The 22,709-nt window shown below is 45.6% G+C and overlaps 2 protein-coding genes across 2 annotated transcripts; both read left to right on the top strand.

Moving 5' to 3' along the window:
• Positions 1-229: 229 nt before the first annotated feature.
• Lgr4 (Leucine-rich repeat-containing G protein-coupled receptor 4) lies at positions 230-22,707 on the top strand. The gene is made up of 18 exons (XM_002134346.3): positions 230-653; positions 9,147-9,629; positions 9,928-10,039; positions 10,329-10,400; positions 12,158-12,235; positions 12,482-12,553; positions 14,425-14,496; positions 14,588-14,659; positions 14,727-14,870; positions 14,944-15,015; positions 16,186-16,329; positions 16,403-16,519; positions 19,746-19,981; positions 20,046-20,160; positions 21,723-21,867; positions 21,938-22,092; positions 22,157-22,230; positions 22,283-22,707. The coding sequence occupies exons 1-18, from the start codon at positions 539-541 to the stop codon at positions 22,570-22,572; spliced, it is 2,568 nt and encodes an 855-aa protein (XP_002134382.3). The 5' UTR covers positions 230-538; the 3' UTR covers positions 22,573-22,707.
• Positions 20,676-21,658, top strand: LOC26533018 (uncharacterized). The gene is made up of 2 exons (XM_015186572.2): positions 20,676-21,011; positions 21,072-21,658. The coding sequence occupies exons 1-2, from the start codon at positions 20,835-20,837 to the stop codon at positions 21,507-21,509; spliced, it is 615 nt and encodes a 204-aa protein (XP_015042058.2). The 5' UTR covers positions 20,676-20,834; the 3' UTR covers positions 21,510-21,658.
• Positions 22,708-22,709: the final 2 nt, after the last annotated feature.

Raw genomic sequence — 22,709 nt, 5'->3', positions numbered from 1 at the left:
TTTGCGGCGTGGGCTTTTCACCTTGAACTTGAATGGCAGTACCGGGTGGGAGGCGATGCTGGTGAGCTTTTTGTCGATTCATTCATAGATTGGCCAGCCGTTTTGGTGAATGAGTGGGCTTGGGGTTCGGTGTGGGGCGGGACGAGGCGGGACGCAGCGGGGCCACCAGGGGAGCCAAATGCCGCATGCCACATGTTGCAAGCGTTCGGCTCCACATTCGATTCGCCTTCAGTTGTTTGTTATCGTTGGCAGCGAACGCACACCGCTCATCGCACACCGAGAGTCGAGTCCGACAGTGTCCGCCGATTGACGGAGTGGCGCCAAGAGGATCTATGAGATCCCAGCATAAATTCGCAACCGAAACCGATCTCGCGACGATCTCAATTCGAAGTGCATCGAAATAAAAGTCGAAAGTTTTTTGTGTTTTTTTTTTGTCAGTGTGGTGGGTCCCCCGTTCCCCCCCCTCGTTGTAGTTTCAGTGTTTGTGGCGATTGCAGTTTTAATCTAAATATAAAAACGAAATCTTAGAAAATTGTTTATGGCCCGATTCGGAAGGAAAATAGGCAACAATCCCGCGACGATGACGAGAACTCCCCAGAGAGATATTGTGACGGGAATGATGATAATGATGCCACTGTCAATCGGGATCATGCGTACGTCTTGGACCAATAAACAATTCCCATTTTTATTTTCAATTTCCCCGTTTTTTTTTCGGTTTTGATTTTTCTTGATAATCGTTTATTTATCACAATGCAATTGTTTATTCGTAGGGGCCATAAGATATCTTGATATGGGATGTGAACGGGTGTATATTTTTTATCTACTTTATTTACAATGTTTCGAGAATAACAAGTGCGCCGCCCCAGACAGACCATAGCTGGCCAAGATATTGGCCATATGTGGACAATTCAGTAGATCTCTTTGCGAGGGAAGATACAGATACTCGTTACTCGCTGATATATTTCCTGAATAGAGTGTGATTGTATTATTTACTTAAGTTTGGAGTGGAATGATATCATTAAGATAATAATAGGCTGAAAGAGTATACAATTTGAGATGAATAGAACGATGGTTTAAATTGGGAGTTCTTATGGGAGTATAATAAAGAGATTTATTAATAGATAATACATACATACATATGTGCGACGTATGAGGGAAACATTGGAAGATGCATTCCTATATAAAGAATGAAATCTGTGATCTCCATTGACATACAAATTTAAGACCAAAAACCAAAAAAAGAAACGAAATGAAAACTATTTGGAAATTGTGTGAAATGTGGAAAATGGTTTACAATAATCAATTTCATAGTCCACCCAATATATTTCAATGGATATACATATTTTATACTGGAGATATTCATGGAACCCTCTTCAAAACAAGTACATAACCGAGTTTCAATTAAAAATTTTTGTTCCTTCAATTTGCATATTAATTTAAGTTATTAAATGAAACAAACGACCCCCTGCACCCCATGGATGCTATATAGGAAGAGACTTTCCCCAACTCCGTGTCTCTATCTCTCCCCTTCTCATAGGTCTCCACATAGTGGATATCTCTTTCCCTCTGGTTGTGGTACATTTTTGTAATAAAATGTCATTAAGAGTAAGTGCGTGGTGCCGTTTAGATTTATGAGCTTGAATGAATTCGCCAATGGCTGAGGAGCATGGGTAAGGGTGAGCCCCTCTTTGGGGTCCGAGGTGGGCTATCATCGATGGTGGACTGCTGGATGGGTGGTTTTTGGTGTGGTTTGAATGGCTCTAGTGGTTCGAGTGGTGCGCCCTCTCTGCGGTTTCGGTGGTCAGCGGCGCGGCCTTGGAGCCATGTAGATGTGGTATGTGGGACTGGAACTGCCAAAAAAGTTCTGTTATTAGTGGTTGCCAGTTCGACAGGCTTAGCCAAATCCCCTGCCACTGGCCATCAGTCGCCAATGGATACCTTTTATGGCTTGGGGAATGGGGATTACATTTGTCTCCAAGTCCTCTTCTCCCTGGAAACGATTGCTTCAGTGGAAATATGGGGGAGATTAAGGGAAGATACAGGGAATGTGTCAATTATTCGATTGAGTTTCTCAAGTGGAATTTAATTTCGTGCAAGGAAATTCTATTTGTTGGAATTATAGGATACGCACACGGGGGTAAGAGCAATTATTATTATATTTGTTAGGTAGTAAGAGGTGTTCCTGTTCCTCCAAAAAGCTAACAAATGCTTACAAATGTGTGTCTTAATGAAATATATGAGTTATATGTCCAATTTGCAAAAAATATATATGCCCATATTAAGGTTTTTTTGTGTTTAATCATTAAAGTATTATATGTGCAGATCCTAAAAAAGATCTAATGAGATCTTATATGTATGAGGAACAATTTTGGATAGTTTGACTTTTGAATAATTGTTTCAACTTTTAAAAATTAATATACTTTAAATAAGTCATTTCAGTGTTTTCGTAAATCCAAATATCTGCTGAATATCGGCCAAGCATTTGCCAAAAAATTACAAAAAATCAGTAAAAACGTTTGGAATCGCGGCACACGTACTGCGACACTATAATAACCGATCATCCGCTTCAGTATACATACATACATATAAGAGCTAGCCATTTACTGCTAAGCTACTCTGTGTGAAAGAGAGGACAGAAGCAGAGAGTGACATTGAGGCAGGGGAGACAGCCACAGTAAAATTATTCCTTTATTCTCTCTATAATGATCCGATAGCAACCATATTCTCCAAGATCTGATGGATGGGATAATTCTTTTGAATTCTGCTTTATAGATTTTATGGCCTTTGATAACTAGGCGATGGACAAGCGGACGGACATGGCTATATCAAGAATATCCTTCAAGCTGGGATCCTTCTAGCTCTGACATATTACCATACCCCTGTACCTGTACCCCCTGATAGTATAAAAAGGCGACAACAAAATCCAAGCTAAGGTCCAGTTTAACACGACGATTGGTCGCCGGCCACAAAACATGAAAACGTGAAAAAGCGTAATGACGCAAGAGACATCATCTAACGCAGAAAACCCATCATGATTCCCCAATTTTTCGTCTGCAAATACTAAAGCGGTCTCTAGTCCGAGACGCAAGCGTGAAAATCGTTGGTAATTGTGGCGGAAAAAATGCCAAAGAAAAACCGGAAAAAACAAATTGTAACTCAGACAAGGAGCGCCCTCAAAATATGTGCGTTGGCCACCTCTGCCCATACAGACACACTATCAATGGCGGGGACGGCAGGGGATTGGGGGAAATGTGAAAGGAAACCGGGCAACCGATTTTCCACTTAAGAATATGTCGCCCGCGGCATAGTTCGAGGACTCGTATGAAATATGCACATACATATGTAAGTATGTGTTTGGGTTTGGGTTTGGGTTTGGAGAACACCCTCTTCAAGGGTCCCAAGAAAGTGCCCATTCGATTCGGATGGAGTCCCCCTTAAACGAGTATGGGCTGCTGGTAATTTGAATGCGGGACAATCATTACATTTAAGGGGGAAATGTTCTACAATTTCAGCAGCCCTGAGTAATCCACAGCATCCCCACCATACCCATCATCCAGCACATCATTGTCCAGACCAACGCTAATCGATGCCCGCAAGGAGGCTCGACTCTCGAATATCAGGTTGCAGGCTGCTCGGGGACAGAGTGAGCTTTTAAGTTGATCAAGTAATCCATATAATTTTATTTTATTTTCGAGGAAATGTGAAACTTCTCATAATTGAATTGTCCATGGAGACTGTCAGGCTGTCCGGCTGTCCGGCAATGGCAATCTCGAAAAGGTTATGCATCATTAGACCACTCCCACACCACAAGGCGGAAGTGATACGTATCGTATGGGAGGATAGACAGCTAGATGGATAGTAGGTCCTTCTTCCAAATGGACATCTTAGCCATCAAAGACTGGAGTTGCAGGACCACTGAGTGATTGCCAAAACCAAGGAAACCCCAACGAACGAGCACTAGTGTGGGGCTGGGCAATTGCTCTGCCTATGATTGAGGGCGCGTAATGGGTATTGACTCCCCAGAGATCCAGGCCTCAATCCACCATTCCTCCTCGCTAATGACGTGAGACAGGATTTCAACTTCAAAGAAACAAAAACAATACCAAAAACATCAAACATGAATTTGTGGCAGTGCCTCATTTATGTTTCACACATACGAAAAGATGTGGCGAATCTTAAAGAACCATTTGGGAAATAGGTATTATGCTTTGCAATACTTTTTGTCAATCAGTGGCTGATTGATTTCATCAATCAGAGCGTTTCACCCATTCATAAGGAAGAAAAATTAGTCGCCGCCTTCAAGGAACCAGCTTCAAATTCAGTTCTAAGGAAATACTATTCCCTACGTTAATGGCTTTCCAAAAGTTTGCCCCGAACTTTAATCATGTATTTCGCTTTCATCTAAGACCCATCGAAAAAGTTTCCAATAAGGACACGACTCGTATTGAACCCCATAGGGAGAGCAGGAAGACAGGCGATCCCATCCTCAGTGGCTTATTCGTACGTCAATGCCAGACCCGGCGGTACATCTAATTAACATTTGGCAGAGAATTTTTTATACCCAGTACGCATTGCAGAAGGCCAAAGGGAATGGCATGCCACAGGTTTAAAGATATGGAACTCCGTGAAGCTATAGGCATTCGATTCATTCAAACTTCTCGCCATTAGGCACTGAACAGGTCTCACCAAGTAGAGGGGTATCTCTTAGTCGGATATCATTCTTGATGGGTTTTTTCACTCGAGTGAAAGCAGCTGGAAAAGGGACACATTCGGTTCTGGGGCTTTGGCTTGCAAGAATGTTGGGTTGGAAGATAGAACATCGGTATTTACATACAAGCCCATGTACGGTGCGGTACGTGTGTGTGTTTGCGTGACCCCTGACCCTGCTGCCAAGTGAAAAAATGAAAAATGACAGGCGTAATTCGTTGATTGAAACGCAAACGCAAAGAGCCAGGATACAGGCTAAGAGGAGCAACTAACTGAGATAAAAAAAAGGAAGTCCCAAGCAAATAGAACCAATAAGGCAAATCGGCCTAGAAACCGCTTAATTTCGGCAGGGCCACTGTGTGTCTGTCTGGTGTCTGAGTGTATGTGTGTGTGTGTGTGTCTCGCGTGACCTCTGACCCATGAGCAGCAGCTCCAATCCCGACATTAACCATTTTGCCATCACATTTATATTCATTTGTGTGTTCTTGCTGTATTGTTTTTGTGCTGTCAGCGGCAGTTCAAACAACCAAACTATTGACATGAACTCCACCACCTCCACCTCCACCTCCACCCCCCCCTCAAAGATTACTGAGTTGGATCGATCCTAAGCCCCACTCGTTCATAGTAATTGAAGAGCTTGAAGAGAGTGAGATGTGGATGTGGATGATTAATACTCATGAAGTAATTAAATTTGGAAGAATGGCGAAGCAAACAGATGCACATGTGGCAGCCGGTAGCCCCCATTTCGATTTGCATTGCCGCCTTAATGGGTTAACAATTAACCCATTGGCATGTGCAGACGGGCCAGAACAGGCCTCTTGAGTGGTTCAATGGATCAATCGGATGGGGATTAAGATCCGGGAACAGGAATCGTTGGTTGCTTCGGTGGGCCATTTGGCCGAATGCTCTCGTCAGAGATTTTCACTATATAAGAAGTACTTACGATATATATATAGGATCGATTGTATATATAGAACTTTGCAAGAATGGGAACGGCTATTAGAATGCCGATGAGCACTTGGAGAGGCATCTCCACATCTCTCCCTAGAAATATTTGTGTTTATCATTTGCCTGCCTTTTTTTTTGTTTTTGTATTTTGTTTTTCTGTGCTGCCTGTTGATTGGGGCCGTGGCCCGCCCAGTCGGAATCTTGTTTATAACTTAGTTCTTCTTGGCCAGAAAAAGTTTTGTTCTGTGTCTGTTGCCCAATTCGAGGGTATAAAAATTCCATCTGCCCTCGCACTCGCACTGCCACCGAATGGGCGTAGACTCCGTCAGAGTTGAGTTCCAATCTAAACAGCCCCGTGAGTGAATAAAACTTTTGGAATTTCTCAGTTGTACTTAGTACAGGAATCCACTTGATCCCCAGTCCATTCAAGAACTGTTTAATATGATGGAAAGCTGTACGCATTGTTTCTTTTTTGTGCTGGTCCAGTAAATCACAGTACCGACAGTTTTATTTGTAACATAGAAGAGGTTACGCGGGGGCGGCATCCCTAGAGACCACAAATGATTCGCATCTGAGTCAGCAGTCCAGATACGATTGCAGGGGCTCCCATGAAGCACCTACCACTCTTCAAAGCACCCAAAATTATATGGCTACAAAGTATGTGAATGGAAACCAATGCCAAGATCGGTTCTCTATATTATATATCTGCCATAGCAACGATCGATCTACAGCCATATGTAGGCGTCTTTCTTTTCTGTTTGACAAATGATTGACTGATTCTTCTAATGGAAATCAAGTTTTTCAAATAGATTTCTTAAACGTGGGAATGGGAAATCAGACGACTTAGCGCACTGCAATTTAAGGTTTTAGATATTTTCTTGTGGAATCCCGGGGAATATCTTTCTATTCATATCATGAACCTCAACTCAATCTACTTTGAAAGTGCTTCCAGGAGGACACAAAAGCGAACAAAAAAAGTCAAACATCAAAGTGCAGGCAGCCGTAAAGCATAAGCCACATCTATTTCTGTGCCGTCTTCCTATCAGGTTTTCGTTTCTTTTAATTACTGCCACGAAGAGGCTACACCACACCACACCGCACCACTCTACTCCATTCCACCTTCCAGCCTGTCCACCTGTCCAGCGCCTGCTCTCCTTCCTCTGCCCTCTGTCCTGTCCTGTCCAAGCGTAAAAACTTTCTCAAGAGTCTATTTCCGTGCGTTTGCCTTCGGTGGAGGCGGGTGTGCATGCCAAGAAAGGTGAGGGTCAGGCTGTATAAACAAATCCCAGTCGATGGTGGATGGGACCGGGACCGGGGTCGGGGCCGGTGCCGGGGAATGGGTTGGAATGACGGAAGCTATGCGAGGAAGCAGGAGGCGGAGGAGGAGGAGGAGTGGCCAGGCAGCTATTGGAATTTATGAGCTACAAGAATACGAAAGTATCTTTTCTGTTAGAATCTCCGATGCACCTGCGACCCTGGAGCACAGCACCTGCTTCTGCTCTGCAACTGGAGGCCTCTCTGCCACCCCCCCCGGAGGCCAACCGGGAGGGATGGTCTGAGATGGCTCATCAATCATGAGACGAGTCCAAGACGCACATATCAAACATTTCAATTTGCGGCAAATGTGTTGACAAAACGTTGATATGCCATCGCCATCGGCCATGGGATCGGATCGGATGGATGATGGGACCATGGTATGCGACGGGGATGCAGCTTGTGTATGGCTGCTGTGGCATCCTAACATCCTAACCCTTTGGCGCTGTCGACTGTGGGCGACGGGCAGGCACATTAGCAACACGTGTCAAATGCTCAATATCGTTGTCGGTTGTCCTTGTCATTGCCCTGGGCCCGCGACTGCCTGATGCCTCGCTTAATTACACTTTTATGGAGTCATCCTTCCATCCGTAGTCTCGTATCTCCATATACATCTACATCTTTGTCTCATTCGCAGTCGCAGTCGCAGTCGGGCCCTTATCCATTCTCCATTCTGCATTCTCCATTCGTAATTGCAATCCGTTGTCCTCGTATCCATCTCCTCCTCCGATTGAGTTATGACCTGTAATGCAATCGCCCCTCCCCAGGGACTCCTTGCTCCCCAGACGGTCGGGTCTCCTTCACTGAATATTGTTCATCTGGATAAGACATGGCATATGTCCGGAAATTGTATTTTTTTCATTATCATTATCATTATGCATTGTCACATCACATATCATCTCTTGTAATTATAGGACATTCCATGCTTTTGTATCCCATTCAATACCTGAAGAAAGTTTCAATATTAGACAAGATATTTGATCGATTAAGGAAATCGCTGCTATAGTTCTCATACTTTATTTACAGGGAACTGATTTCAAAAGCCATTTCTGAAATAGTTCCATTGGGTATTTAATCTTTCATCTTTTACTCGCCCGCAATGCCATCGATTTCGTTTTTTTGGACTGAACTTAATTTGATTTTCATTTGTTTACCTGATCCGGTCCCTTACGTATTATAATTATTATTTTTGCCTTTGCGCTGTTGTGGCATTCACATTTGCTGTCGTGGCATCGTGTCCGTCAGAAAATCAGCCAGTCATGCTGATGGCGATGATGCCTTATCGATGGCCATTGGAATGGGGAATCGGGAATGGGCCGCGAAAAGTGTCCAGGCGGGCGGCCGCCATCCATCCGGGGATATTTCACGCACCATTGCATCGCCATTGAGCCCCAAATGTACTGTGCATAATTTTTATTACAAACAATTTTATTACGCATTTTACATATTTGCAATTTGCAATCTACAATATTCAACTTCAGATATCGAATGTTCCACGCCCCCAAATCCCATATCCATATCCATATCGTACCCTTGCTCTCTGCCTCCAATCGATTCCGATTCCGATTCCTTGTGGGCACTGGCTGTGGCTCTTCGTTGAAATTGCGACGCATTAAGTGCAATCGTTAAAAATGATAAATGCACTGCCATCGTTAGGGGCATGGAGAATGGGGCTAGGGGGGGGTATGGGGCACTGTGCCGTTGGGCATTGGATAGGCGCGTGTTGCGGGTTTTATCACGTGAACCATCAACGAACATCGGAACTGTTCGGATCTCTCTCTCTCTCTCTCATCATTCTTTTCTGTTCTGTTTTGTTCTGGTGTGTTCTGCTCAGAGCAAAGCTAATCGGATGCTAATTAACCCATTTAATCGGTTAAACAAATATTTCGGCCTCGTTAGCTAAAGAAATTTATGAAACTCATATATAGCTTTTGGCTTAGAAACAGATGTTTGCCCGGAATCATTAATATTAGTTCTTTGAATTGGGTTAGCGGATTTCACTTCCAACATGAATGAAAAGCTAGAGAAAAGTCTCTCTAAGGGAGGATGGATACGGTTGAATCCGTCGGGTAATCCTCTGGTCTGTGATGAGAGATCATCGATCATTGCGGCAGGCTGGGCTCAAGGCTGTGCCGAATGATTAACGCTTAGCTTATCGTTTCTTTTCTCTTTCATAGGCCGTCTCTCCATCGTTATTGTGCTCTCCCTGCTGCTCCATCTTCCAGCAGCAATCGTGGCAGCCGAAGTGACAGACGAAGTGGGAGCCGAACTAAGAGCCGATGCAACAAAAGCCTCGCTCACCGTTATCCAAAGCGCGACAGAAGACAGAACACGAACGGGAGTCGGAACGGGGGCGGGAAGGAAGAACGATTCATCTGCCGGGAGGGGGTCGGCAGTGATCTCGTCGCTGGGCTCTGGCGACGTAGCGGGAGCGGAAATACTCGCACCAGACGCCGGCGACCACTGCCCGGCGGGCTACTTCCACTGCAACGCGACCGCGCAGTGCGTGCCGCAGCGCGCCAACTGCGACGGCAGAGTCGACTGCGATGACGGATCCGACGAGTGGGACTGCATGAACGAGGTGGATGCGCGTTACTGGGATCATCTTTACCGAAAGCAGCCTTTCGGCCGGCACGACGACATACCGATCGGCGAGTGCTGTAAGTACCGTACCACTATTTGGGCTATTTGGGGTAGGCGTGGTCAAATGAACTTGAAATTTTGCTCAAATATTTGGAGTGCTATATTTATCAAATACCAAGGAACTCCGACCAGTGTGCACTGTACCAATGACGCGACCGGCGGGTCAAAGCCATCACGGCGTGCAAATGAGTGGCGCCATGTAAATTCGATATTTGTCCGGCGATTTCCTAATGGCAATGGCAATGGCAATGACATTGACTCATCATCTCGCTTAACTGTACGATGTCTGGTCTTTTTCTGTCTCCATATTTGCAGTGTGGCGCAACGAGAACTTCAGCTGTCCTTGTCGCGGTGACGAGATACTCTGCCGCTTCCAGATGCTGACGTCCCTGCCCATGCACTTGCCGCAACACGATCTGGCAGCACTGTGAGTACAGTTGTGTTAAGCTATCTGTTTTGGAGAAGATTAAAGTATCACAAGCCATAAAGCTATTTAATATAAAGGAGCAGGCAGTAGGAGGCAGCATTAAATATTATTATAATATATATTTCAATTTCATGACGTTTTTTGCACTGTCAATTATATTTACAATTTTATTTTAAATTGCATTTTGTGGCATTGCATGTATGACGCAAATCTAGTACCCGACCGAATTATATTATATGCATATTATACAGATACTAATTTTTGTATTCAAATATATTTTCATTGGCAGGGATCTAACAGGAAACAATTTCGAAATCATTCACGAGACGTTCTTCAGTTTGCTGCCAAATCTGGAGAGTTTGTAAGTCCTTTCTTAGAATAATCCTGACCATCTTCAATATTTCATTATAACGAAATTCCCTGAATAAGTAGTAGAAGAGTTGAGTCGATCTGTCCAGGCAGCAATGCCCTTCGTGGTTCTTAATTAAAACTGGAATAAAAGCTGCTGCTGCATTCGCTTTGGTAGGATGGGGGCTATGGGGGATGTTCAAATTTGCAAGCAAACCCTGAAGCAGTGGCAAAGCAGTAGCCGTCTCGACCGCAACAAATATTAGCGCCATGCTGTGTCCTTAATGGTCCCTTTAAGCAGTCTCCGGATGGCATCGTCGCTGGTGTCGTAGTCGCAGGACGAGTATCAGTGGTAGCCATCACATGCTGGCTTACATACAAATTACGCACCAGCCAGACAAGCACAGAGATAAGCATAGCCACAGACCAGGGACCAGCGAACAGATGCAGGAGAAGGCATGTGGACTCGTGTTGCAGTTTATGTGTCACTGGGCCAAAGAACACTCCGGCTCGGCTTAAATTGGACATTCTAGCCACATGTTGGACCATCTCATTCACCGGCTTTTCTTTCCCATTGGCGCTGGGGATGGCCAGGATAAACAGCCATCTTTTAAGCTCACTCACCGATTCGGAATTACTCCACAAAAATATAGTCGAGTATGTTATACTAAATTGCCACTTACGACACCGTACGGTTCTTCCTGGATCAATTACAATTTAACACTGATTTTGGCATGAGTTTAAAGCGTAAAACCCCAGGGAAACAGACTCCACAATTCGTGCGGATTAAGAGCATCGAACGCTTCCTGTTCTGTGCCAAAAAATCCTCAAAACTCGTCATATTACCCTTTTCGCAGAATATCACTTTAAAATATTCTTGTTAATTGGCAACGAAACATTTGGAAAGTTTTGGGATTTTAGTTTCTCTCGTTCTGCTCAGCTGCCTTTTTTAAGTCTGGGACTCCTCTTTCTAGGACATCGTCAACAAGCCATTCAATTCCATAACAACCTTCCCGTAAATCCATCTTCCTGTAAGGGCGATTGTGTGAGAATTCGCAGATGGAAAGCCTGTTGATAGGAGCCTGCAGCCAGGACTTGTCTCTGGAATAAATTAAATTTTTTGCAGGCGAGTCCAAGTCCTGGATCACATCTGTCTATGTGTGTGGGTGCAACGCCCGAAGAAAAATTGTCAGAAAAACACAATCAAATTGTTTTGTCTCCAGGAATATGTGGGAGTTCCATGGAAAGTATGTTTGTGGAGTAATTAAAAGTAATTTTAGACCCAGAGTAAGCTTTGTAGGTTTTACTATTCACTTGGATGGGAGTCCATGGCTTCTTAAATTCCTGGGCAAAAAACTGTTTCAAGTTGGAAACCATTGAAGAGAATTCTCGAATAATTAAAAGTAAGCCAAAACAGCATTAAGTGCTCCCCAATCAAGGCTACTTTGAATGGAATTGAATTTCAAATTGATTCGAACGCAGTTCCAGCCCCAAAAACACGCGCCTAATAAAGACGGAATGTGTCTGCGGTCTAACCCCTGGATTATCTCTTGTTAGCCCCCTGTATTTGCACATACAAATGAGCCTCAAGTTTTTGGCCAAAACAATGTCACGCGAAAAACAAAGAGCATTATTTTCCACATCTCATCCGGACCGGGGGCGGACAAAAGTTGTGTCTAGAACTTTTAAGCCGCCGCCCGCATTGTGCGAACTTTGCAATTGAATTTCATATTTATTACGTTTTATTCAGTCGAGTGTTTTCTCTTTCAGAGTCCTGAAGTTCTGCTCAATCCGCGAGATTGCCTCGCATGCACTTGATCGCCTGGCCGCCATCCCACTGAGGACCCTGTGAGTACTTCCCTCAACAGGAACCGAATCCAGAGCCAGCCTCCGAACACAACTCCTCCCTACAATAACTCATAATTAAGTCTTATTATTTATGTGCACTTAACATTGGTATTCTTCTTTTTTGTTTGTATTTTTCTACTTACTTCAATTGGCCATGGCCTCGCATCGGTTTACTTTTTAATAATAACTTTTTTCTCTCTGGTCTCTGGTTTTCCGCTTTTTTAACGCACTTTTCACACTTTCCAGCTATATGGACGATAATAAATTGTCGCATCTGCCGGAACACTTCTTCGCCGAGGGCAATCAATTAAGGATTCTGTAAGTATCTCAGTATCAGTGTCCGTTTTTCATTAAATCTGGTTCGCACGCATTAATAACCATGTTTCTTTATGATCGAATTCATGTCTCTTTTGCGGTGAATATATGGTGCATTTTGTATAATAATGAACGAATTACACGATGATGCTGTGTTGGAAAATCTCAAGCAAAATACTCATAGTATTACATATTGAAGAGTTTTCGGAAAGAAGAACAGACCCTTCTCTTGGCTGCATTCAGAGCTGGTTCCAGCTTATGGCCTTATAGCTACGAGCCCTACTGTACCCCCCTGTATCGATATTAGCCATGGCTTGGTGCCTTAGTTATTTATGCTTGTCGCTGGCTTTGTTTGCGGCTTGCAGAGCTCCAATTGAAATGCGAATTTATTGCTAAAAAATTATATGTGAAATGATGGCCGATTTATGCGCCAGTGAACAAATGCTAATTGAACGTAAATCAAATTAGATTAAGGCTCAGCCGCATGCTGATTAAATTTTAAATTTACCCACAATTTCATAATCTAAATATTGTCCAAAAACACACACAACTGTACCCGCCAGAAGCCAATGCAATGTCCATTTTTAGGGGTCAAAGCAAACAAACGACTTCTGTCAGGGCCCATTAGTTTTTGGGCAGCCCGAGGTGGTATCGTAAATGACAAAAATCCAGTAATTGCCAATAAACGTAGGTTCGCCCGATTATATCATCTCCGAATATGGAATGTGCAGACCTTCGACACACAGCACACACAGCCAGCCGATGCTAATCACAATCATTGCTGTCAGCCTCTGTGGGCCATAAACTTGGCCCATTGTTTGGGCCAGTGGATCGGCGGACCGGGGACCACGGACCCGAACAGGGGTTGGGGGCATTTAATTTCTGGCCCCCCCCCTTTTCGACAGACAATGTGGCACGGTACGGCATTCCGGCCGCTCTTTGTTGTGGCGCTTTCGTTGTCCTTTTTCCTGTTCTGTGGGCATAAAAATATTAGCACAGACGGTAAAAAGTTTTCAGCTTGTTTTGTGCATTGAGTCGAGCGGGCCAAAAGGGGCCACGCCCTCGCTACCCTTTTGGCCAGTTCCGAAATCAACGGCAACAGCAGTTGGCCACAAGACAAGCGGCTCAAGCCCCAAATAGAACCAAGTCGAGACGGAAATGCACTCAAGATCAACAGCTAATAATTCGATTCATCACAGATACTTAGCCGTATTTATCTTGGTTCTATAGCCCATATGCATCCACATAGCTCGCTTATTTTCAGCACATTTCAAACCCATATTCTTGATTATGTTTCAGGCTTTAAAATAGTAATATTGGAGCCAGATTCCTTTAAAACTAACATAGCAGAAGGTCACCCTTGGCCAACCTTTGCCGACACAAAATCGATGATCAATCATCAACCCCTTGATATACCCTAACAAAATAGCGTAGACAAAACTGCGCCGACACACAAAAACACATAAACAACTCAGTTACACTTTTGCGGCGGATGGGCAGCAGGGACTCCGACTCAGACTCAGATTCAGACTGCGACTCCCGATTCCACCGGATGAGTCCGGAGTCACAGCTGCACTTGGCATTGGACTGCTGCAAAACTTTCCGCTTTTGGCCAGTTGACAGTCCCTGAGAGATGTGGGAGGGAGCGGGAGTCAAGTGTGGGGTGCCTTTGTCCTGTATGGAACTTGCGTTTAATGGCTAATTAAAATCTAGATATATGCTCCGAGTTTTCGCTCTGTTCTAGTCGCCCTGCAGCTCCATTGTTGGCTGCAATCGGAGCGGCTTTTGTTGCCAAGTTTCCCCTGCATTAAAATGCGATTTTGTATCTTTTCTCTTTTTCATTACAAAACGTTCCGTAAACCACTCCGGTGCAGTATTTTGGCACGCAACCGCCTGCACAGCCTCAATCGGAGCGATTTCCAGCACTTGCCTCATCTGCAGGAGCTGTAAGTATTTGATAAACGACGGAACGGAAGACCACAGTGAAGGCTCTTCAGAGGCGTACCCAAGCATACCCGTGTTATCCCTTTCTTTCAGGGATCTGCGGGGCAATCGTATCGAACACTTCAAGGCCGAGGTCTTTGCCCAGCTCCACAGTCTGGAAGTGCTGTAAGTATTCCTTCGTGCCAGTATTTCCGGTAACCAATCAAATTCTAAGGCTTTCATCGCCCAAAAGATATCTGAACGAGAACCGCGTCCAGCTGCTGGCACCGGATATGTTCCCCAGGACCCTGCTCAATTTGCACACCTTATCGCTGGCCCAGAATCGAATCGCGGAGATAGCCACCAACACATTTCCATTTCCCAGCCTGCGACACTTGTAAGTCCCCAACCATCCCCCAGTCTATGCTGAGGACAAACACATAAACATATCAATCTGTTGCCGATTGCAGATTTCTGGCTGGCAACAGATTGTCCCACATACGGGACGAAACCTTCTGCAATCTCAGCTATCTCCAAGGATTGTAAGTGGCAAACAGAAAAACATGGAAACAGATTACTAACCGACCAAAAAATGCTGTGTAAAGGGAAGATAGTTTTGTCGGTGGAAATGTTTCCGGGTGCTTGATTTTCAGTCTTACACGAAGATATTTTATGATATTTAATCGGAAGAATGGGTGCAACCAGGAAGATTTGGGGCAACATTGAAAGGAAGATTGTACAAATATCGTTTCATATTTGGGAAATGTCCGAATCAGTGAATTTCTCTATTGTTCTTAGTGTTAGAACAAATTCAACATCATTTACTAGGCGGTGGTGGAAATTCGGACTATTCCGAATGCAGGGCCTGATTTACCCCAGTGTCCGTTCATAAATACAGGGTATTCAGACAAGCAAGCAAACAAGTGTCACACCCGTGAACTCGGATGGATTTTCATTTCTGCCCCTTCGTGCCGCTCGCCTTGACCTCGGACACCGAATGATGTGGGTCCTTGGGGTGAGGTTCGGGGCAAGTGTCATTTGGATTTATTGCCGTTTAAGTTTCGCTTCGGGCCGAGGAATTTAATTTATCAATAATGTTTTTTTGTCTGCTCTGGGTGCGGGGCCTGAGGACCCAACCCCAGGCGTAGCGTGAGGAATGCAAAAGCCAAAAGCTGACAGCTTTTCATTTGCTCAACCTATCCGATGCTGCTTCCTTCCGCATTCCACGGGTTGACGCTGGCCTCTGGCTCAAGCGAATTTTATTTGATGCATATTGAGGAGTCGCCGAGCCGAGCCCGGACCGAGCCGGGTCGAGGCTGAGGCTGTGGCTGAGGCTGGCAATGATTTGCATGCAAATGCAAAAAACAAAATAATATAAAAGGATAGGGGGAAAAAAAAATCAGAAGAAAGGGGCAGGAAAAAATCGCAAAAATGAAGGCGAACGTGTAAGGAGATGGAATGGACAAATATACCGAATAGGAAACGTGCCTCGGCATCAGTGCCTCAACTTTAATGATGAAACTTTGAGCCTGAAAGCAGTGCCCCAACCTAAGCTGCCAGCTATCAGCGAATCCCAAATGCAAATAAGCAGAAGGCGAACAAAAAACACACGCAAGCACATTACCTTGGCTTTTATGCCCGCGCGCGGCAGAGTGTTAACCAATATCCAGAGCCACCAAAGCACCAGGCCATAACTCTCCTCCGTATTGCAGGCACTTGAACGAGAACCGCATCGAGGGGTTCGACCTGCGGGCCTTCGCGTGCCTGGAAAGTCTCAGCTCTCTGCTCCTAACGGGCAATCGTTTTCAGACCCTCGATCCGCGAGTCCTTCAGAACCTGAGCAGCCTGGACTACATGTGAGTTGAAAGCCCGATTGAAATGGTTATGACCCTCTCTCTACTTTTATTCATCCCTGTCTGTCCCTGTCAGTTATTTCTCGTGGTTCCATTTGTGTCGCGCCGCCCTGCACGTGAGGGTCTGCGATCCGCATGGCGATGGCATCAGCAGCACCTGGCATCTGCTGGATAATCAGATACTTCGCGGCAGGTGAGTACATCCCAACATTTAATCAAACTTAGAGGAAAACCCTCAAAAGCTCTCAAAGGGAAGCCATCGCAGCTTAAGGAAAACACTTTGGCATTCCGGCCAAATATCTTGAAGTGCTACTTGGGTGTCAGCTCCACTCGGAGTCGCTGAAAATCTGTTGACTCTTGAAAATCATTAGACCGCAATTAAATCATTACCATCATTGCACACTCGAGTGTCTAGCCACAGACCGCACTCTGGAGAACTTGCCAGCTGCAATTAGGGAATCGCAATCGCAATCAGGGGGCAATCACAATACTACTGCTGATTAAAACTGGGATTGGATTTCTGTTTCTGCTGCAGATATATTTGTCCCAAAAGTTGCTGCCTATTTTTTCTCCCTGGCGGCGCCTCACTCGTTATACATCGCGCGACGAATGCGGTGTGACAGGATCATCCAACGCAAATGATTCGGCTGTATCTCGATTCGGGTCGTTGCAGTCGGTCCTCTGATCCTAGCCGCTCCCGCACTGCTTTCGTCATGGCCCGACATCAGACCACTAGGTCGAACTAACAGCAAGGGGTGTATCATCTCGGCAGGACCCTCCTCCTGTGTTGCGATCACCCAGCTGTTCACGACCACCTGTGTCGGCCAGCTTTGCGTCTTCGGGCTTTTGCCTAATGGTAAATTTACAGAACAAAGTTGCTATTTCTGGAAGCACACAGAATTTTGACTAGTCAGTTTGGGCCCTGACATTGCCACAAATCAAAGCTTGCTGTTTGTGCATACCTCAAAGTTTTTTTTTTTAATTGTGAATTAAGCTTTTTTTGTTGAGTGGAGGTTCTTTTGCTCCCAATTGTCGGAGGCTTCTCTCGAGTCCATCGAGGTAACAAATGAGAATTCCTTCGTGTCGATCGGGGTCACCAAAGGGACCACGTCGTTTGCTTCCGTCGATGAAGCGAACTCTCTTTTTTGTTCTTCGGGATGGTTCGTCCTTTGGGATCATCCGCTGAAGCTTTCTAGAGTTTTCGCCAAGGTCTCCAGTGCCAGCGATCTTTCGTATTTTGTTTCCTTTGGGATCGGCAGCTATCTTTGGCATTCGTGAGGGTCACCAAAGGGAGCTTCTTATAAGAGTTGGAAATGATTGTCCTTACCGACTATTACTCCGATTGCGAGTCATCTAAATGTATTCCTTCGGCTTATAACGATTACAATTTGGCTACCAATTCGTTGGCCTAATCGCTCTAGGGCCTTAAATTCAGGCATACCTATCCTTTTCCACACCACTACAAACCTGCTGTCTAAACATTTAGTTTGCCTTCCTTTTTGATATTTTACGGGTAGCTACTTGGCAAGGCAAATAGGTAGACCCAACAGCAGTTGAGCAACTGGGAGCAGGAGTCCTGCAGTGGTACTAGCAACTGGCAACTGGAAGCTGGCAGCCGGCAACCGGCAGTCACTTGTCATCAACTGGTCTGAGTGATTATCTGGCTGCCTGCCACGGCGTCGTCTTCGTCTTGGTCGGAAAATGAAAATTACGTTTCCAGCAGCAGGTTCTCTTCGTGTTGCCCTCGTCCCTTTGGTTCTCTGGTTACCGTGTTGGTGGTTTGTTTGCTTGATTTTTACACATTTTGCACACTCTGCATGCCGTCTTGAGCTCCATCTCCATCTCCATTTAGACTCCATCCCCATGCCCCCAAGTGCTGCACATCCAAATACTCCAACACCAAAAGCAAACAACATCATGTACAGACAGGCACATACGAAGACAGGCAGGCAAACAGACAGACAGACGGACGGAGACGTAGAAGGATCCAGGGATCCAAGGACACACTGCTGACAAGAATTTACTTTGTGCTGAGTACATTATTTCATTATTCCATGTTGATGTTTTCATAAAAATTAAATACTTAGGGCTTTCAAGTCGTTGGAGCGGATCCCTATCCCTTGTTATAGTCGCTTGACTGCCGGCTCCCGCCTCCCGCCTCCCGGCTAGTGGCTGTGCTTTTATTAGTCACCTGCAAACGCTATCTCTATTTAGCAGCTGCCCTATATCCTGGGCACCGCCATCCAGCAGCCTGGGGCCAATCTGGGCTCTGCAAGAAAAGTGCCTGCAGTGCTCAAATAAAAACTTGCTAACAATTTGCAAGTTTAACGGATTGTGCACGGATCAACACAATAGGCGGTTACACTTTCCGAACTCCAACAATGCTAGGGTATATACTTGAATTAATCATATTCGGTGCGACTCCAGATTCCCGACTCCCTCCTAGCAGAGTTAAGACCAGCGATTAAGTGGAACGTGGTGACCACGATCAACAATAGAGGCTTTCGCGATTAGCAATCATCAACGCAAGGCTATTATTATTATTCCCTTGGCTTATTTATTTTGGCAACGCTAATTGAAATTTCTTATAGATTCCATATAGCCTTTTTTTATAAGACTCCATTTATTCCACTAAGTTTCCCCTAAGGCGACCAGAAGACAGAAAACTTCCTGTGCCAGATTGAAAGATTAGTTTCCTTATAATTGGTCACCCCGATCGCAGACAATGTCAACCCTAATTCCTGTTCAATGCTGGCTTATTAGAAATACTCTTTAGTTTATTCCATATGCTGACACCGGGTAAATCAGAAGCATTCTCTGATTTATTTAACTTGGCGTTCCTGCATTTTGTGCACGCCTGGTGATTGTCAATCATCATCCACCTACTTGGAGCTGTGACAAATGAATGGGAAGCGGAACAGCACTTGCCAGTGGCATAAATTACAGAGGACAGAGCTACAAGGAACTCCTGCTCCTGCCTCCTCTCCATGCAAGTAGTGTACCCGTAAGCATTAGGGCAGTATCTATAATTGTCAGGGTCAGCAATTGCTGTTGCTGTTTCTCTGAATGCTGTGGCGACTGCTTTGTGCCCCAGTCTCGTCTCCATTCAAGCATCCTTGCCACACCTCCCGGCCTAGTGGCACAACTGCAATAATGAGACGCCCAGGCAATTGGCAATTGGCAATTGTACGGGTCACGAGTCAGAGAAACACAGAAACACAGCAACACAGCAACGTAACGCGCAACGCACATCGCACACAAAGTCAGAGGACAAACGGGGACCGGCGGAGTCTTACGTTTCCTTTAATTGCCCCAATTTATGGACATCGGCATTGGTACTCCTGTGTGTGGATAGAGGGACAATTGTCCAACCAAAGGTTACACTCTACCCCCCCTTTGTCTTTTGGTCTCTACCCTAGTGTTTGGGTTATGGCCTCCATTGCTGTGGTGGGCAACCTGCTCGTCCTTCTGGGCAGATACTTCTACAAGTCGCGCAGCAATGTTGAGCACTCGCTATATCTCCGACATCTGGCAGCCAGCGACTTCCTCATGGGCATCTATCTGACGCTGATTGCCTGTGCGGACATCACCTTCCGCGGGGAGTACATCATGCACGAGGAGGCCTGGCGGCACAGCGGCATCTGTGCGTTTGCAGGTAGGCTACCCACCATTCCACTCTTCCTTTTTGTCTAATTTTACCCATTCCCATCTATATATAGGTTTTCTGAGCACCTTCAGCTGCCAATCGTCGACCCTGCTGCTCACGCTGGTCACGTGGGACCGCCTGATGTCCGTCACGCGGCCCCTGAAGCCACGGGATACGGAAAAGATTCGGTAAGATTGAAACTCATTTGCTTTAAAATTACTCGATCGAGCTAATGAATGGAAAATGTACTCATACGAGTAGTACAAGTACAAGAGGACAGGGAGGCACAAGTATATTAAATGCGTGCAAATGTTCCTCGACAAAATTGAAGCCCCGGGGCTCCAGAAAATCTATATCTTTAACCACAGTACAGTTACGTATATTTTAAATGTTGCCGTGATTAAATTGATTCCTGACTTATTTTATAGTCGCTGAGATTCATGTGCTTATTCATTATGATCGCCAGAAATGCATGTTTCGAGTCAAAGAATTGTTGCCGATCAAGCATATCTATACTTTATGGAGTCCTTCTGTGGTATTACAGTATCTGTATTGTCATGGTGGGTAAATGCTTTATTCTTCAATTGAAAGGCGATCCCCAAATGTGAAGCTATGAAAACTAGGAAAAATCCAAAAGGTACTTTTGTGGAAATCAATGTTTCGTTTCTTCGATTGTCTAGCCAATCCGTCAATCGAGTGGGAAGAGCTCAGTCAAGAGCAGTACGTGTACAGGAGTTGTCGAATAGTTATTGTAAACGAACAAGTTCCCGGAAAAACGAACAAATATTTTATTTCTATATTTTAGAAAGTTTTCCCAAAAATTTCGTGTGTTTTCTTTTTGTGAGAGCGCGATTCAGTCAGTATGTTTGAGTGCACACGGTGCCGTACACGAAAGGGAACCCTCAGCTCTGAGCCGGAATTCGAGCTTGTTGGACCGAAAATTGGTCCAGACGGGCGCCATATTAAGGGAGTGTCGGACATTTGCCACGTCTGTAAATGCCTCACCTTCTTCGTAAAACTGGGTGCCGAGGATCGATCCGTAAGCGAACGGGATTCATTGCGAATCTACTGTTCTCTAAAGTGCATCTTACTCCCCCAGCGTCGGGTATCCGTGTTTGAGTTCCATGGCATTGCGCCGCCGCCACTGCCACCCCGGTCGCTCTCTCAGCGTAAGCAACGATTGGAGGAGTCTGGCGGCGAGAAGCATCGTCCTTGCCAGCGAAATCTATACACCCCGAGGACCCGTAGTAAGTCCATGGCCTGTGGGACGGTTTCTCGCCTTGCCAACTGTTTCAAGATGTCGCAGCAAGTCTCTTGTGGCTTGTTTTCAACCGAAACTACCGGGCCGAAGAGCTCCGACATAGTCTCCACCAAAAAGACCAGTGAGGGTTCCTCCCTAAGCAGCCCCAACATTGACAAAGGAAAGGATGAGAAGGAGAAGAGGCAGCTAATGAAGAAGTTGGAGAAGATTCGACGTCGTTTTGAGGGCTTGGAAGTACTGGAAAGCCCCAAAAAGTCTGAAGAGCCGACACAGTAAACAGACGAATTGAGACGAATTGTCCAAAGATGCCGACACGGAGCAGAAGTCCCTTGAAAACACTTAATATTTCCCATAAAGTAAATTTGTAAGAAATACTCATTACGAGTATGTAGATTCATTAAATTTTTGGAATGTTAAATACATAATTGTGGGGGATACTTCCTGGATCCTTGGTAGTTTCGTGTGTATCAATGTGATTGGTCTTTTCAGAATCGTCCTGCGACTGTTGCTGCTGTGGGGCGTAAGCTTTGGCCTGGCGGCGGCTCCGTTGCTGCCCAACGCCTACTTCGGCAGCTACTTCTATGGCAACAACGGTGTGTGCCTCTCGTTGCACATTCACGATCCCTATGCCAAGGTGAGCTAGAGAACGGGGCGGGAATGGAGAATGGATAGTGGAAGATGAATAATTGGGCATTCCTTATTAGGGCTGGGAGTACTCGGCGCTGCTGTTCATCTGCGTCAACACAATGTCGCTGGTCTTCATACTGTTCTCCTACGTGCGAATGTTGCAGGCAATACGAGACTCGGGCGGCGGCATGCGGAGCACACACAGCGGACGCGAGAATGTGGTGGCCACGCGGTGAGTCAAAGGCATCGCATCGCATCGCTTGACCTCCTTGACATCCTCTCTCTTGTATTTTTAGGTTTGCCATCATTGTGACCACCGATTGCGCCTGCTGGTTGCCCATCATCGTGGTGAAGGTGGCTGCTCTTTCAGGTGAGTTCTTCCTCACATAAATCCCAGGGGAGTGACACCTTTTCGCTTACAGGTTGTGTCATCTCACCGGATCTCTATGCCTGGCTGGCGGTGCTGGTGCTGCCCGTTAACTCGGCCCTCAATCCCGTGCTGTACACACTGACGACGGCGGCCTTTAAGCAGCAATTGCGCCGTTATTGCCACACTTTGCCCAGCTGCTCGCTGGTGAACAATGAGACCCGCTCCCAGACCCAGACCGGCTACGAGTCCGGCCTGAGCGTGAGTCTGGCTCACCTAGGCGGCACTGGCGGCGGAGGGTCTGGTCGCAAGCGGCTGTCGCATCGTCAAATGAGCTATCTGTAAAGTGTGGCATGACTGTCATGCAGATCAACAGACTGGCACACAGACAGGAGGCCGCGAGAGCAAAGTTTCATGTGATAGTGATCTAATAGTAAAATTTAATTGTAAATCTATAAATACATACATATTCAAAAGTTAGT

Source organism: Drosophila pseudoobscura, chromosome X (assembly GCF_009870125.1).
Source record: "Drosophila pseudoobscura strain MV-25-SWS-2005 chromosome X, UCI_Dpse_MV25, whole genome shotgun sequence".
NCBI lineage: Eukaryota > Metazoa > Arthropoda > Insecta > Diptera > Drosophilidae > Drosophila > Drosophila pseudoobscura.
This window is presented reverse-complemented; position numbering and strand designations above follow the sequence as displayed.